The sequence below is a fragment of the Chelonia mydas genome, chromosome 21 (genome assembly GCF_015237465.2).
Source record: "Chelonia mydas isolate rCheMyd1 chromosome 21, rCheMyd1.pri.v2, whole genome shotgun sequence".
Classification (NCBI taxonomy): Eukaryota; Metazoa; Chordata; order Testudines; family Cheloniidae; genus Chelonia; species Chelonia mydas.
This window is the reverse complement of record NC_051261.2, coordinates 2251334-2264628: the sequence shown is the minus strand read 5'-3', so window position 1 is coordinate 2264628 and position 13295 is coordinate 2251334. Positions and strand designations below refer to the sequence as shown.

General features: G+C 51.8%; 1 protein-coding gene across 4 annotated transcripts in view; it reads left to right on the top strand.

Moving 5' to 3' along the window:
• Positions 1 to 13295, top strand: part of TAFA3 (TAFA chemokine like family member 3) — a 72754-nt gene that overhangs the window by 48788 nt on the left and 10671 nt on the right. For all 4 annotated transcript variants that reach the window (XM_043533722.1, XM_037885219.2, XM_037885220.2 and 1 more), the window contains one exon: positions 10967 to 11116. In XM_043533722.1, coding sequence (XP_043389657.1) covers positions 10967 to 11116 — 150 coding nt within the window. The remainder of the gene's footprint in view (positions 1 to 10966; positions 11117 to 13295) is intronic.

Genomic DNA, 13295 nt, shown 5'->3' with positions numbered 1-13295 from the left:
AATCCATGGGTGCGGAGGGGGCTCAGCACGTCTGAAAGTCAGGTCACTTCTTTAGGTGCCCACATACAGACGTGTCTGTCTGCCCAGCACCCAGGTTGATCCATCTGGCCTTTAACCTTTCTGAGCCTCGCTTTGCTCTTCACCGCGTGGCTGGGCAGCACAAGTCATGAAGGTGGGTCAGGCTGCGCCCTGGGGCCTACAGGAGAGGAGCCCACTGCAGAAGCACAGAAGATGATTGCTTTGCCTTTCCAGCATGATGAGCCAGCAGACGGAGCTAGTGCTGCGAATCCCACCTCCCCGGACTCTCTGGGACTACTGTGGGAGGAGCTGGGGGGATTCCCAGCATGGGCAGAGCTAGCATGCTAGTGTAGCCATAGCCCTCGCTGTCCCCGGGACCGACCTGCCCAGATGCTGACGCTGTCCATGGTACTGGCGACACTGCTCGGTCAGTGCACTCGCTCGAGCCGTGCTGCCGTGGGCACGTCTCTGCGAGCTGGGAGTCGCTCCCCTAGCTCCAAGTGTAGACGTACTCGTTGTCGCGGCTTCTCTGCTTCTAGCTGCACCTCAGCCTCCAGCCTTTCTCTGGGCACGCTCAGTCCACTTTGCTAGCTAAACGCTAAAGGCCCGGCTCTGTCCTCCGTCCCTTCTTTCCTGGTTGGGTTCCTGTTATATATTGCTGAGCTGCGGCAGGCCTGGAGCTGGGACAGGGGAAGCTGCCTATGGTTCGTCGAACACCTAGGTCTCCTGAGAGCTTTGCATGCCTCTGAGCTCTGAGTGTTCGCTTCTGCACTCTGTTTGCCTGCCTGCTTGCCAAGTCTTCTGAACAAATCAGCTAAGCAAGCCAAAGGCGCCCAGACAAGCAGCACTTACCAGGCCTGTTTGTGAGGTGAGAGGAGAGAGTGAACGTGTTTCAGTGGGTTCTGTGTGATTGCCCTGAGCTCTTCCCTGCCGAACACGTTCCCTCCCACTTCTGCATATTGTGAACATTCCCAGGGCTGCCTGGCTGTGGTGAGTTCTGTGTCCCCTTCCCTTCAGCCTCTGCCTTCTCATTTGCATTAAGCTACTTGACTGTAGAAGGAAGTTTTTGCTCTGCTCTGTGCTGGGTTGTCCAGAAATCTTGCTAATGGCCATCAGACATCCAGCCTGCTCCACAGAGCTCAGATTCAGGGTCACATTAACATGTGCTTAATCTTAAACCTGTGCTTAAGTCACATTGACTTCAACAGGGATGCTCTCCTGAGTCAGGGCCTACATTAACGTGTTCTTGGGGCCAGTGTGAGGCCATTGGGCTGCAAGCTGGGATGCTGGTGTTTTAGTTTTGTTTGCCTTTCCTCCTCCTTTTAAAATATTCAGAGTAGTGAAATTACTTAGTGATAGACAGGCAAGAACTCCACTCCTAAGCAGTCAGGAATGATACACGCCATACGTGTTCCCCTTAAGCATGTTTGCTTCCTACCCAAAAGGAAGAAGATAGTGGAGACATCTGGGAGCGCAACACTGCATGAACACGGATGAATCTAATATGGGTCTTGCCCTTTTAGTCAGTTCTTGTCTGTTCCATCTGGCTTTGTGTTAGTGGCAGGCAAGCAGCTGGACAGCATGGTGAGTGGACAGATGGACAGGGAGGTAAAACTGACTTCAGAGGGAGTGTGACGAATACCCATTCTTTAATGAATTCCTGCAGGATTGAAAGCCGTTTGAGGTCTTCAGCTGGAAGGTGTTAGGCAGGTACCGAGTGCTGTTCTTAAGGAAGGGATGGAGCTGTAACAGCCTCTATCCCTGAGACATGCACATAGTACACTTCATTGTAAAGGGGAGCAAGGATCTAAGTACATTTTTAACAGCTCCCAGTAACAGTATCTTTAATGTCCAGGGCACAACCGCAGGAGGGGCCTGCATAGATCTGGATTTATGTTCACAATAAACCAAGCTCCAGGATCACTGCTTATTCCTCAGATTATGCGGCCAATCCCATTAACTATTAAAACTGCGGCAGAATATGACACAACTGTTCCATAAGAAGTTACTTTTCTTTTCAGTTTCACCAGAGTCTGTCATTTCCACATTCAGAAAAGGTTCAAACCTTCATTAAAACTGAATTATGATGGAATTGAAAAGGAAGAATAAAATTTACGGCCGGAGACGTTATTACAAAATACTTCCAGGATAGGTAATTGTGTAATTATTATGGACAGGAATGGAAGTGATGGTTCATTAGCAGAAAATGACCATGAAATAACAATAAATAAAGCCAAATAGAGCTGATGGAAATTGCAAAACCTATACTGCCTGCAAGCCAGACCGTGGGGGGTGTACTGGTGTAAAGACTTTAACCCTGGAATGGCTGGTGGCTTCGGTTCAGTCAGTGGGGTACTTTTCAGTCCTAGGCACTGTTCCTACTTTCAGAGGTTTGCATTATTGTCTCCTGGTTCCTAATATGACACCGAAAGTGGCCTTGCCCGTTGTTATTGCCACCGCCGCGTGTGGGAGCATGGCCAGTATTTTCATAGCTGGGCACCCCAAGTGAGGAATCTATGTCCATAGCGAGGCATACCAATAAATGTGGCCTGACCTTTCAGAGGTTCCCTCTCCCGCCCTCGCCCCAGCTCCTGGTGATTGAACGGGAGCTCCAGGTGCTTAATGCCTCTGAAAACCGGGTCACTTTCATTGAGATGCGTAATTGTTGATGCTGGCACTGTAGTTTTAGACACCCAGGTGTGAAAATAGTGGGCAGCGTGTTTTGCATTGAGAAGGGCTGGAGAGCGGGAGGCGAACTGAGCTCCCAACTTCATGACAAGAGGGTGGAGCCTGATCTTGTGGTTAGAGCAGAGAACTGGCAGTCAGGACTCCTGGGTTCAGTTTCCTGCTCTGCCAAACACTTGCTACATGACCGAGAAATCATTAAACTTCCTTCCCAACGTAGAGCGTGAGCTCCTACCCCTCACCTTCCTCCCAGAGGGGACATGCTGCTCCCTGCACCCTAGACTATGCTTCCGGCTTCCGGAAGAGGCTGGAGAGTGTAGGTGTGGAATCTGGGGCCCCATACATACAGAGCATGGGCTCACTTGCGACGAGCACGTCTACACATAACCTGCTACAGCGGCTAGCTGCACCGCTTTGGGTCAGACACTGCCTCGCCGACAGGAGGGTACTCCACCTCCCTGAGAGGCAGCCGCAAGGCTGACAGGAGAGTTCTCCTGTTGACCTAGCGCTGTCTACACTGGGGGTTAGGTTAGTGTAACTGTGTCCCTCTAGGGGGTGGATTTCTCACACCCCTGAGTGACGCAGTTATACCAACCTACTTCCCTAGTGTAGACCAGGCCTAGCAGTGCATAACCTTTGTATGAGCCCTCTGCACAGAGTGGATGCCCCCCTGTGCTCCTGAAATGTATCCCATTGATGTCACTGGCAAGTGCATGGGGGTCAGCCCCTAGAAGCCTGTTAAATCTTTTCAAATGCTGGGCAGGTGCCCTGATTTGTGGGGGCGGGGAGAGGATGAATAACTCCCTGGTTAGCTAGACTGGCCCCAGAGCCTCTCAGCTCCCTTGCCTCTTGCTGCCAGATAGGTGTTAGCATAAAAGGTGCAGCGCTTAGGAGTAATTGATTAATATAGGCAGCCGCAACATCTTGTCTGGGAAGAAATTACCCAGTGACGTGGCGATGCCTCTGGTGAGCCACCAGCTCTAATGCGCTGTTTGCTCAGATCAGCGGCAGCTCGGCCCAGACAAATTCCTGGGTTAAGGGGATATAAATATTTGATGCCTTCCTGTCGTGGTAATTATTTGCCAATCTACAAGCTGGTGAAGAAGGAGGAGTGCGGTGTCGGGGCTGGTAAATTGGCTATTAAACGTGATGGCTGCTCCCTCCGGAGTGGCAGGAATGCTACTTACCAATGCTGCAATAAAACCAGCTCAGAGCGGGGAATAGGAGAGTGTTCGATGAAAGACACAGCTTGCAGGGTCTGCCGGAATTCCCTGTGCAGGGGAGCGACGGCAGCCCTGTAGCCAAGGGGGATAAGAGTCTGCCCCTAATTCACTTATCGACCCCTAATGGTATTGCTGCTTTTCTTGCTAGAGGGTGGAGTTCACCCCTGTGCTGTGCAAGCCCCACGTGTAACCGTCACAGATGGCCTCGGAACAGGACTCGGGTGGGACGTCACTGGTGCACAGGCCGCGTTCTGGCCTCTTGCCTCGGGATGAATTTCACCTGAGCTGAACTGTGACACAGGACATGCGTCTCTGGCAGGGTGTGGGAGAGGGACAGCCCAAGAGAGCTCACACTGAGTTGTGTGTGAGCTGCATGCCCCACAGCAGTGACCTGTGTGAATGTCACACCTGGGCACTAGCTGCAGCGTTCTTGCCAGGGCCTGTGGCACGCGCACTGCGTTGAGGAGGCACTTTGTGTGTGCACTGAGAATGAATTTACTAGTCCCTGCAATAATCCCTGCAGGATTGTGAGAACTAGGGTGCCCGGAAGCAGCTTCTGTCCATGCTGCACTCTTTCCCCGACTGACCGTGCACTTCCCAGAACACAGAGGGCCATGGCACAACAGGGCTCCATGAGAAATGAGCCAGGTGAATTGCACAAACCACCAAAGCAGCTATCCAAACACAGCTGTGACTTCTCTCAAGGGACCATAACAGTTTGTTCCAGCTACCCTAAAATGCTAGAACACAATGTGCTCTACTGGCTGGGTGCAGCGTTGCTGGGCTAGCCGTGCCCAGGTGTCCTGCCTGTCTTTACTAGCTCTGCCATGCTCCTTTGCAACGCATCAGTAGTAAGATTCTATTTCACCCTGCACCGGGGAGCCCCGAGCACTTCATCCACATGTTGTCTGGTTCGCCCTCTCCTTCGGTCACTCATGTTGAAGTTCTACCTGTCTGAACAATCTGGGCCAGTTCTACTTGGGGGACTCACTGCCTGACTGCGACGATGGACACTTTTGTGTTTGCTTCATGGTGGTTTTGGTTTTGAGACAATGCAAATGCAATGTGAACAAACTCTGGCCCCAATCACTCAACCCACCACTCGAGACTGTAATGAACAGGCTTGTAATCTGGGGCGTAAGTTAACGATTCAGAACATGGCCACACTGAGTTTAAAATCAGGGACCCAGATGTAGCATCAACATAACCAGAGAGGGTTCACTGTTGTAGCCCAGTAGTTTGTGTTTTGTTGTTATTTCCCAGCAAGTAGTTGAAAGCGTTGTTGTAAAGCAGAGGAAATTCCCCTTCAGAATCATGGAAATGCCACCCTGGGGAAGGCAGGGGGTGTTACTGCTTCTCAGTCAACTTCACTTGAATGTGTCTGAAAAGCCAGAGACATTTCCCAATGACTCTTCCTGTTCGATAACACAGCTCAGAGGCCTGTGAAGGGCTATTGCCATGACAAAAAATCGCCGCGCGAATGAAGTGGAAAGCCTGGAAATGCTGGGTTCTGGAAGGAGCACACAGCTGAGAAACTTGCACTCAGAGACTTGCACTTGTGCTGAACTTCTGCCTTTATCTAACTCCTGTCTGCGGCAAAATTCAGGTTGGTAGGAAAGCAAATTCTTACCCTGGTTGTAAGATGTCCTGCAAATGCTTAGCCCAGAAACAGCACAGGATGGTCACTTGGCCTAACCTAATATCACCTCAGGGTGGCTTGAATTTGGGGAGAAACAGAGGTTTGTTCTATCCTCAGGTGAGTGCCCAGTCACTTACCACCCCCCACCCCCAGCACCCGTAGGGATGAGACAATGGTAGCACAGGAGTCCGGACTGCCCCAGGGAAGGCTGCACCTTGCTAGTGGGTATTTATCAGACTGGAAATGGAAGGCAGCTAGTTTCTCCTTTCAGCTCCCGTTTGCCGCAGCAGCCATCCTGCTGCGTGTGGCCAGCAGAAGTCTCCCTGCTGGGGTATGTGAAGGATTTGCAAGGGTCTATTAGAAGCAGGAACACCCAGGGATTTCTTTTTTTTTTTCCCCTACTGTTGGTAAGAAGTGTTGGTCATCTGTAACTTTCTAATCCCATTGAATTACAATTCCCATCCAGAGGCAGTTTGATAATGACCGTGGGAGAGACCAGTCTGCCCACAGCAAAGCCTTACCTGTGCTAAAGGAATTTTGCAAAAGTTTCCCACGATTGCCAGCCCCAGGTCAGCTCCCCCAGTTTTAGCACCGTTGGGAGCCCTGGTTTAGATGGCCTGTTGGTGCGCTGAGCATTGTGTCATCTAACCTTGCTCTAATGGCTCTAACGGACCTGATGCATCAAATGCCAGCAGTGGGCTCCCAACGTTGTTAACGACAGCAGGACAATGTAGACAAGACTCTAGAGACAATAGGCTAGATGCTGCTGTCTTCTCTTACACTCTGTTCAAACAAAATCTCCACTGAAGCACTGAGCAAGGCTCAGAGATTGCAGGTGCTTAGCCATTCCCATCGTTTCTACAACACCAATGACAGTGGTGCTGTTCAGTGTTGTTAGCAGCATTGGGTTGGTGGGCTCGTGACTGCAGCATAGACAAACCCTAACACAGAGCACAGGCTGATGGGAGGGTCTGAGGAGCAGCTATGAAAGAAACCTTGGGCTAATAGCAGTGCAAAGAAAAATTGTATTTGAATTTCTTTTTACGGCTTATGAGTTGGGACGAGGGGTGCTGAGCACTAGAGACCTTTCACAGCTGAGTTCGCCTGGTGTGCGGTAGAGAGCAGGTTGGTGCACTGCACCGTTCTCCCTGGTGTCCAACAGAGGCTTGAGCACACCGGGCAGCCGGCTTGCTCGTGGAAGGAGGATAATTCAAGCTAATTTAGCTTTGAACCCAGTGGGGGCAGAGGCCAGCCACTGTGCTGCAGCTCTTTGAAGTCCGTGTGCTTCTGCTGCTGCCTGCTATCCTGGACAGGGGGCCTAGCGCTTTGTCGCTAGGTCGCTTATAATCACGGCTTATAACCATCTGCATCTCCTTCTGCGGACGTCCTTATTGGCCCGTGAACACCTGTGCTCTTGTCTGTAACATGCCCGTCACTGGTACCAGTCCTGTAGGAACCCTTTATAACCCGTCAGTAAAGGGAACTTCAACATAGAAAGCAACCAAAATCTGTGTTAACAAGAGAGAGAAATGCAAAGGCTGCCCACAGAGCAGCCTGGGCCTGACTCCTGGCCTCCTGTGGCACCAAATCCTTCAGAGAGGGATTGGACCCAGGGATTCCATGGTAACCTCCCACCCTCCAAGCCAGAGTGTGTTTGGTATGAACTCAGTGCCATCCTCCTGCTGTTGCTTTGATGGACCGGCCACTAAAGAGGCTTTCTTTAGACGTGCACCCTCCAGTTTCTGTGCTTATCTGATCTTAGCCCAACCCCCAGTGAGAATGTGCTCGCTTGGGGTCTCTCGAGGCTTCCTGGACATGGATGTTCCATATAAAAATACCATCTTTTTTAGACCTTAAAAATAATTCTGACTTGGATTCAAATTGGATCAAAGTTTCAGACCAATTCCTCAGCCTCTGTGTCCATCTTTAGGGAGAACTCTCACAGAATCAAATAGAAATAAAAGCAGTAGAATTCCTCGGAACGTACTCACCCAGTCTGTGGGGGTTAATAGTGAGTGGGAGCCATGTTATGAGTCTACACAGTCTACAGACTGATTACCTTCAGCAAGGGTGGTATTCTCTATTAAATGCTGTAGGATTTCTCCATAATGCCCCACTCAGTAATCAATGTCCTCTAAGAGCCAGGAAGGGAAGTGGAGCTGAGTATCTCTGTCAGCTCTTGCAGTGTGCAGAGCACTGAGCAGCCCATAGATCCTGGCTTGGGGAACCCAGAGTATTTTTGCACTTAACTTGCCATTACTGTGTTTACAGGCTTCATACAGCAGTACTTCTACGGGTTGTAAATTACCGCTCTGTACATCCTAGATCAGTTTTGAAGCTTGAGATCTTGCAGGTGATTTAGTGGTGAGCACAGGGGTCAGTATTCACAGTCCTCTCAGTTTCTGTGTCTCCTTTGAAATCAAATGGCTCTCACTCATATATCTTCCTGATGAACTCTCCAGCGAAAGCATTGCCTGGCGGGCGCAGTGCTGATCCGGGACTGTTGTGATTGCTGAGACACACGCTTCTGTCTTTGGGCCGGGGGTTTATTTCTTTACACCGGTGTTTATCAGCTTCTAGCACCATGAGATGAAAGATGTGCGCAGGCCGATCAGTAGATGTAAGAGATTAATTTAGGACCAGCAGCCGATCTTAGACTTGCCCCAGTTCACTGGGGGCACGACATAGAAGAGGGTGAAGGGACAGTGTCCGACTGTGGACGCTGAACTGCAAAAAGTACCAAGCCAGGAGCCTCTGAGCAAAGCCCAGTACTGACAGGAGCAGGCTCCCTGGCCGTTTAGTGCATGGCCACTCGCTAGAGAGGATCCAGCCAATGTGCATTTCCCACATTGTGCCGTTTACGTTGCACTTGGTTTGCAAGTGGTGTGGCGGTGGCGGCGCCGGGGCTGCCGCAGGGTTTTGAGGGCAGCTCGTTGGCCGAGACGTGTGTTGATGACTTGCTCGCAGTGTTATAGCGGAAGGGTCTCAGCGCCTCCGCCAAGGTGGTTGCTGGTGTAGAGAGAGCAGGGTGAGACCTGCATCAGAGATCTGGCTGCCTGGCTGGCTGCACAACCATTTTTATGGGAGTCTGGACATTTACAAGGTGAAAATCCAGGTAAACTTGAATGGGCTTTTATCCATTTTTTATTATTAATGGCAGCAAAAAAATGAGACTCTAGGTAAGTCCCGTTTTCAGAAACGTCTGAGGCACTTAGGAGTCCACGTGTCATTGAAAGGCAGGCTCCTAAGTGTGCAAATCACTTCTGAAAGTGGGCCTTAGGCTCCTAAATCCCATAACTGCTTTTGAAGATGTTGCAGCATAGGGGACCCTGTGGGAGAGACAGCAGAAGAAGTTTCATCCATTAAATGTCTTTCATGTTTCAAAATGAGTAATTTGCCTTAAAAACAAGACTGTTTTTTCACCCAATTACTAAATCAGTATTAAATCAGCCGGGTACAGAGGACATTGCAGAGCAGACCGGCTTTCCTCTCGGGATTGCTGAGCTGTCATTAGAAAGAGCCCTGGATGGAAAGGTGCTTGGTCTCTCCCAGAATTTAGAGCCCATCAGTTTAAGATTTTCTCCTTTACTGTGTCTCTTTGCCCCTTGCAGGGTCAAGCAGTCTTTGTTCATTCGGAACAGATGCAGGAACTGCATCTGCATTGTGTGAGCAAGGTTTGGGGGTCCAGCTAGGCAGCTGGGTTTGAAAATGGGCCATATACATCTCTGCATAATGGTGCTGGTGCATGGGAAAAGCCTGACTCCTGATCACTGCATCCATCAAAGGCAGTGTATTCCTGGTAACACACTGGGGTGTTGTCATCCTGTGTGGCGCTCCATTCACTTCTTTCAGTCCTCATTAAATAAGACCTTCAGGGATCACTCACTCCCAGGTCATGGGATCAAAGTCTATCCAGACCTGTTTGGCTAATTTGTATGGTGGCTGTATGGGCCATTACCCAGTGAAATGCATTGATCTGTGATGCTAACTAGATTCTGAGCTGGGATCCCAGAGGTGATAAGCCAGTGCATTCGTTTTCCTTCTTCCTTAACATTTTAAGGGGGGGGCAAAGAGCAGCAGAACAACACCCTCCCTTTCTGCTGAGCAGGAAGACATTGCAGCGTTGCTGTAAAGTTAAGACACGCCCAGGGCTGGGGCTCACGTCAGATTGCACACGGATACGGTGCCAGGAATGAACGTCCCTTTGGTTGTAACATTCGGGGCTGGAGCTGATGTTGTTTTGACTGAAGCCACAGGCATTGCGAGGCATCGTTCTCGCTCTGTGGTCTCGTATCAAGTTTGCATCTCATTTTCAGTTCCAATTAACTAACCAACTAGCTGATTTCAGTAAAGCCCTTACCTCTGCCATGGGGAGAGGCTATTCATTCTGCTCAGCAGGGCGGGTGATTAGGAGTAAATAGAACTCAAGCAGTCTGATGAGCCCAAGCCAGGGCCAGCACTCTTCCTACTTGGAGATGGGCTGGGGAGCCACTGGACACAGCCATACGGGTGTGCTTAGCAGCCTTGAGGCCTGGTTTAGACTCCTTCAGCAGCAGCACCTGGCTGGATGTCCAATCTTCCAGCAGGCACCCGGCCTTGGAAACATTGCGTTGATCACTTGCAGCCATGGAGTGGGGCTCTCCTGCTGGGGAGATGGGGAAACTCCCATTGGCCTGTGTGCTGCTGCTTCTTACTGAGCAGCCGCAGGAGTGGGCTAGCAGAGGGGCAGGCTACCCTACGTTCTGTTTTCCCCTGAGCTTCCCACTGCACCTGCTCACTGCTGTTGGGACAATGTTGTGGACTCAACGCACTGGTGCAGTCTGAGAGCCAGGGGCTAGATTGGCTCTGTGAGCGCCAGTGTCCGCCAGCAGCTTACTGGAGCCAAAGCGCAAACCCTGGTGAGTGTGAGAACATGATGGCGGAACATAACGGGGTCCTGCAGTTCTAGCTGACAGTCCCAAACTGTCAGCACTCAGCCACCGCCCTGATGGACGGGGCGTAAGAACCTGACTTACAGAGTGCCAGGCTGCCCCGCTGAGCTAACGGGGTCCCCTCCTCTGGCTGAGACATCTGGAGCTCATGCCAGTTCCTTGCACGTCTTCACGCCATGCGCTCTGCGATGAGGAGGAACGTTGCCCTGTTATGCAGTGGACTGAGGGCAAGATGGCAGAGGGTCTGTGACCATGCCCATTAGGAAGGATCCCCCAAGCCTGGTTCCTGACTGGTGTTGGTACAACTCCTGGGGTTTCTCAGTCTGTTTCTAGCGGAGAGGCCTTTCTCATTGCTCCGCTGGTGTAAGGAGTTCGCTGGAGCCTGCTTGGGGTAACTGCTAAGCTAGAGTCTGGGACTGGGCTCCGGCCACGCAGCTCCAGGTCAGGTGCGGTTGTTTGCCTCCCCACAGTGCACATAGAGCCTGGCACGTGCGAAGTCATCGCCGCCCACAGATGCTGCAATAAGAACAAGATTGAAGAGCGCTCCCAGACGGTGAAATGCTCCTGCTTCCCAGGGCAGGTGGCAGGGACGACTCGCGCGGCTCCCTCCTGCGTGGATGGTGAGTACACAGCGCGTGAAGCCTGTGCGCATGCCTAGCAGAGTGCCCAGGCCACCCTCTGGGGTCTGCAACCGGGGGCCAGGGGTCCAACCAGGACAGATTTTCCTCCTAGAGTCCAGGCACTTCCACTCCAGCGGGAGCAGCTTCTCTTGCTGTGCTGCAGCGTCTCCACTCCCAGTCCCACCCCAGGAAGGGGAAAAGCACCTTTTCAAATGCAACGCGCTGGCTGGTGTGTCTGGTGCTGGCTCCCTCGCGTAACTGGTCCAGGTACGGATGCTTGGGCAGCGTGGCGATGGGCGCCAGCGCTAACCTGGGGCCAGGTGACAGCTTACACCTAGGAGTCGCTCCCTTTGCTCAAGTGGCAGGAGCGTGTGCTTTGGGTGCTTGGTGCAAAGCCCAGTGAGATCAATGGGAAAACACCCTTTGACTTTAGTGGGCTGGGCCTCATCCCCTGGGTGCAGAAAGTCCCTGGTTCTATGCGGGCCAGTGACCCGTGGTGGGTTCGTTACCCAGCCATTGCACCACAGAAGGACCTAGAAATGGCCTGTGTATTCTGTTGGGGGCAGGGAGGGCGCTGGTGTGCAGCCAGGAAGATGAGGACTGTCCCTGCCCTGGGTTCCTTTCTGTTTTGCTTTGGGCCTGATGCAGATAATAGCAGAGCTCTGCGCTTGCTGCCCCTCAGCAGAGCATCCTCGTCTGTGTCATACAGCATGGGTGTCCCCATGGGGAGTCCTGCTTTGCCTTCATGCTGCAGAGCCAGCCCAGCCTGGCTTAGAAGTAGGGCACCCAGCAAAGGAGATAGAACAATGGACTCTGAAGGCAATTGCACATGGGGATGGGTGGCAGCAGCTCTAATCAGCCCCATTGTCCCCCCTTGTTACAGGTGCCCTCTCTCTGAGGCGTTTTTCCCCTCTAGTCAGTGTTTTGTGTTGCCGTGGGCTGTGTGACCCCATGCAGCGTGGCCCTACGGGAGGGATTGAATGCCAGGAGACGTGTCTGAAGTGTCATGGGGCCAGATTTTCAAGTGAGCTCAGCACGTTGTGTCCACACTGGGGGCTGGTCTCTTTTGAAAATCTGGCTGCAATTGTGGGTGCTGAGCACTCAGAAATGGGGCTAGGGAAGAAGACGGTCTCAGCACTATAGAGGTGACAAAGCTGAGTAGGGACGAGAAAGGTTCTAAATGCGTCCAGCCCAGGCAGTTAGACCGGAGTCCCTGCCACTCTTCACCTTTGTTCTTGGAAGTGATGGGTCCCAGAAAGATAATGGAGTCCCCGAATGAGAGTGCTCGGGAAATCCCTTTCCTTGGGGCTGAGCTGAGCCAACCCTGCTCTGTTACAGCACAACAAAGGAACTGCGTGTGCTTTTAACCCTGCTGCTGAAAAGCTGTGATGGGCTCTTCCGTGCATGCATCTTAACGTGTGGCTGGGGCCCCAGCACCGTACATGGTACTGGCTTTGACTGTGCAGATCTGGGGCAGCGGAAGGAACTAGGCTCTGTAACGACGCCCTCCAGGATCTCACTTGTTGCCCTGACTTAGTGCTGTGGACTGTGAGACAAGTGACTAGAGTCATGCCACATAATCATCTACAAAAAGCACTAAGACAAACCCAGCCCATCTATATTTTATTGAATGGTGTCACATGGTGTCCCACTGGATCCATCAGAAGTGGCAGGAGCCTTTCCCAGTGCATTATTGATTTGCTGGGCAGCAGATGTGGGGTAAATGTGTCTGTGAACAACGCCAAGAGGCACAAGCTTCATGTCTCTGGGCAGGTTCTCTTTGTCCCGAGCGGCTTTTCTGTGCTGCCTTTTCCCTGCAGAGTGGTCCCCAGTAATTACTCACGAAGCAGGCATCAGATGCACAGGAGGAACAAAGCTGAGTAGTGAATGTCACTTTACTGAGGCTAGAATACCCTGAAATAGGCTAGAGACTGAAATGGTTTCCCTGCTGTAGTTACGAAGGAGAGGCTCAGCGGATGAGTAGCTTTTACCCAGCCCTAGCGGGAGAAACTAGGGATTCTGCAGAAGCAGACAGAGCAAACAGGTCAAACCGGGTCCCTTGAGGTATATGTAGGTTGCAGCTGGGAGCGACCTCCCAGCTGGGATAAACAGACCCGTGCTAGCTCGTCTGGTGCCAGTGTGCTAGACATTGCAGCACTGGCAGAGGTGTGGGCTAGCC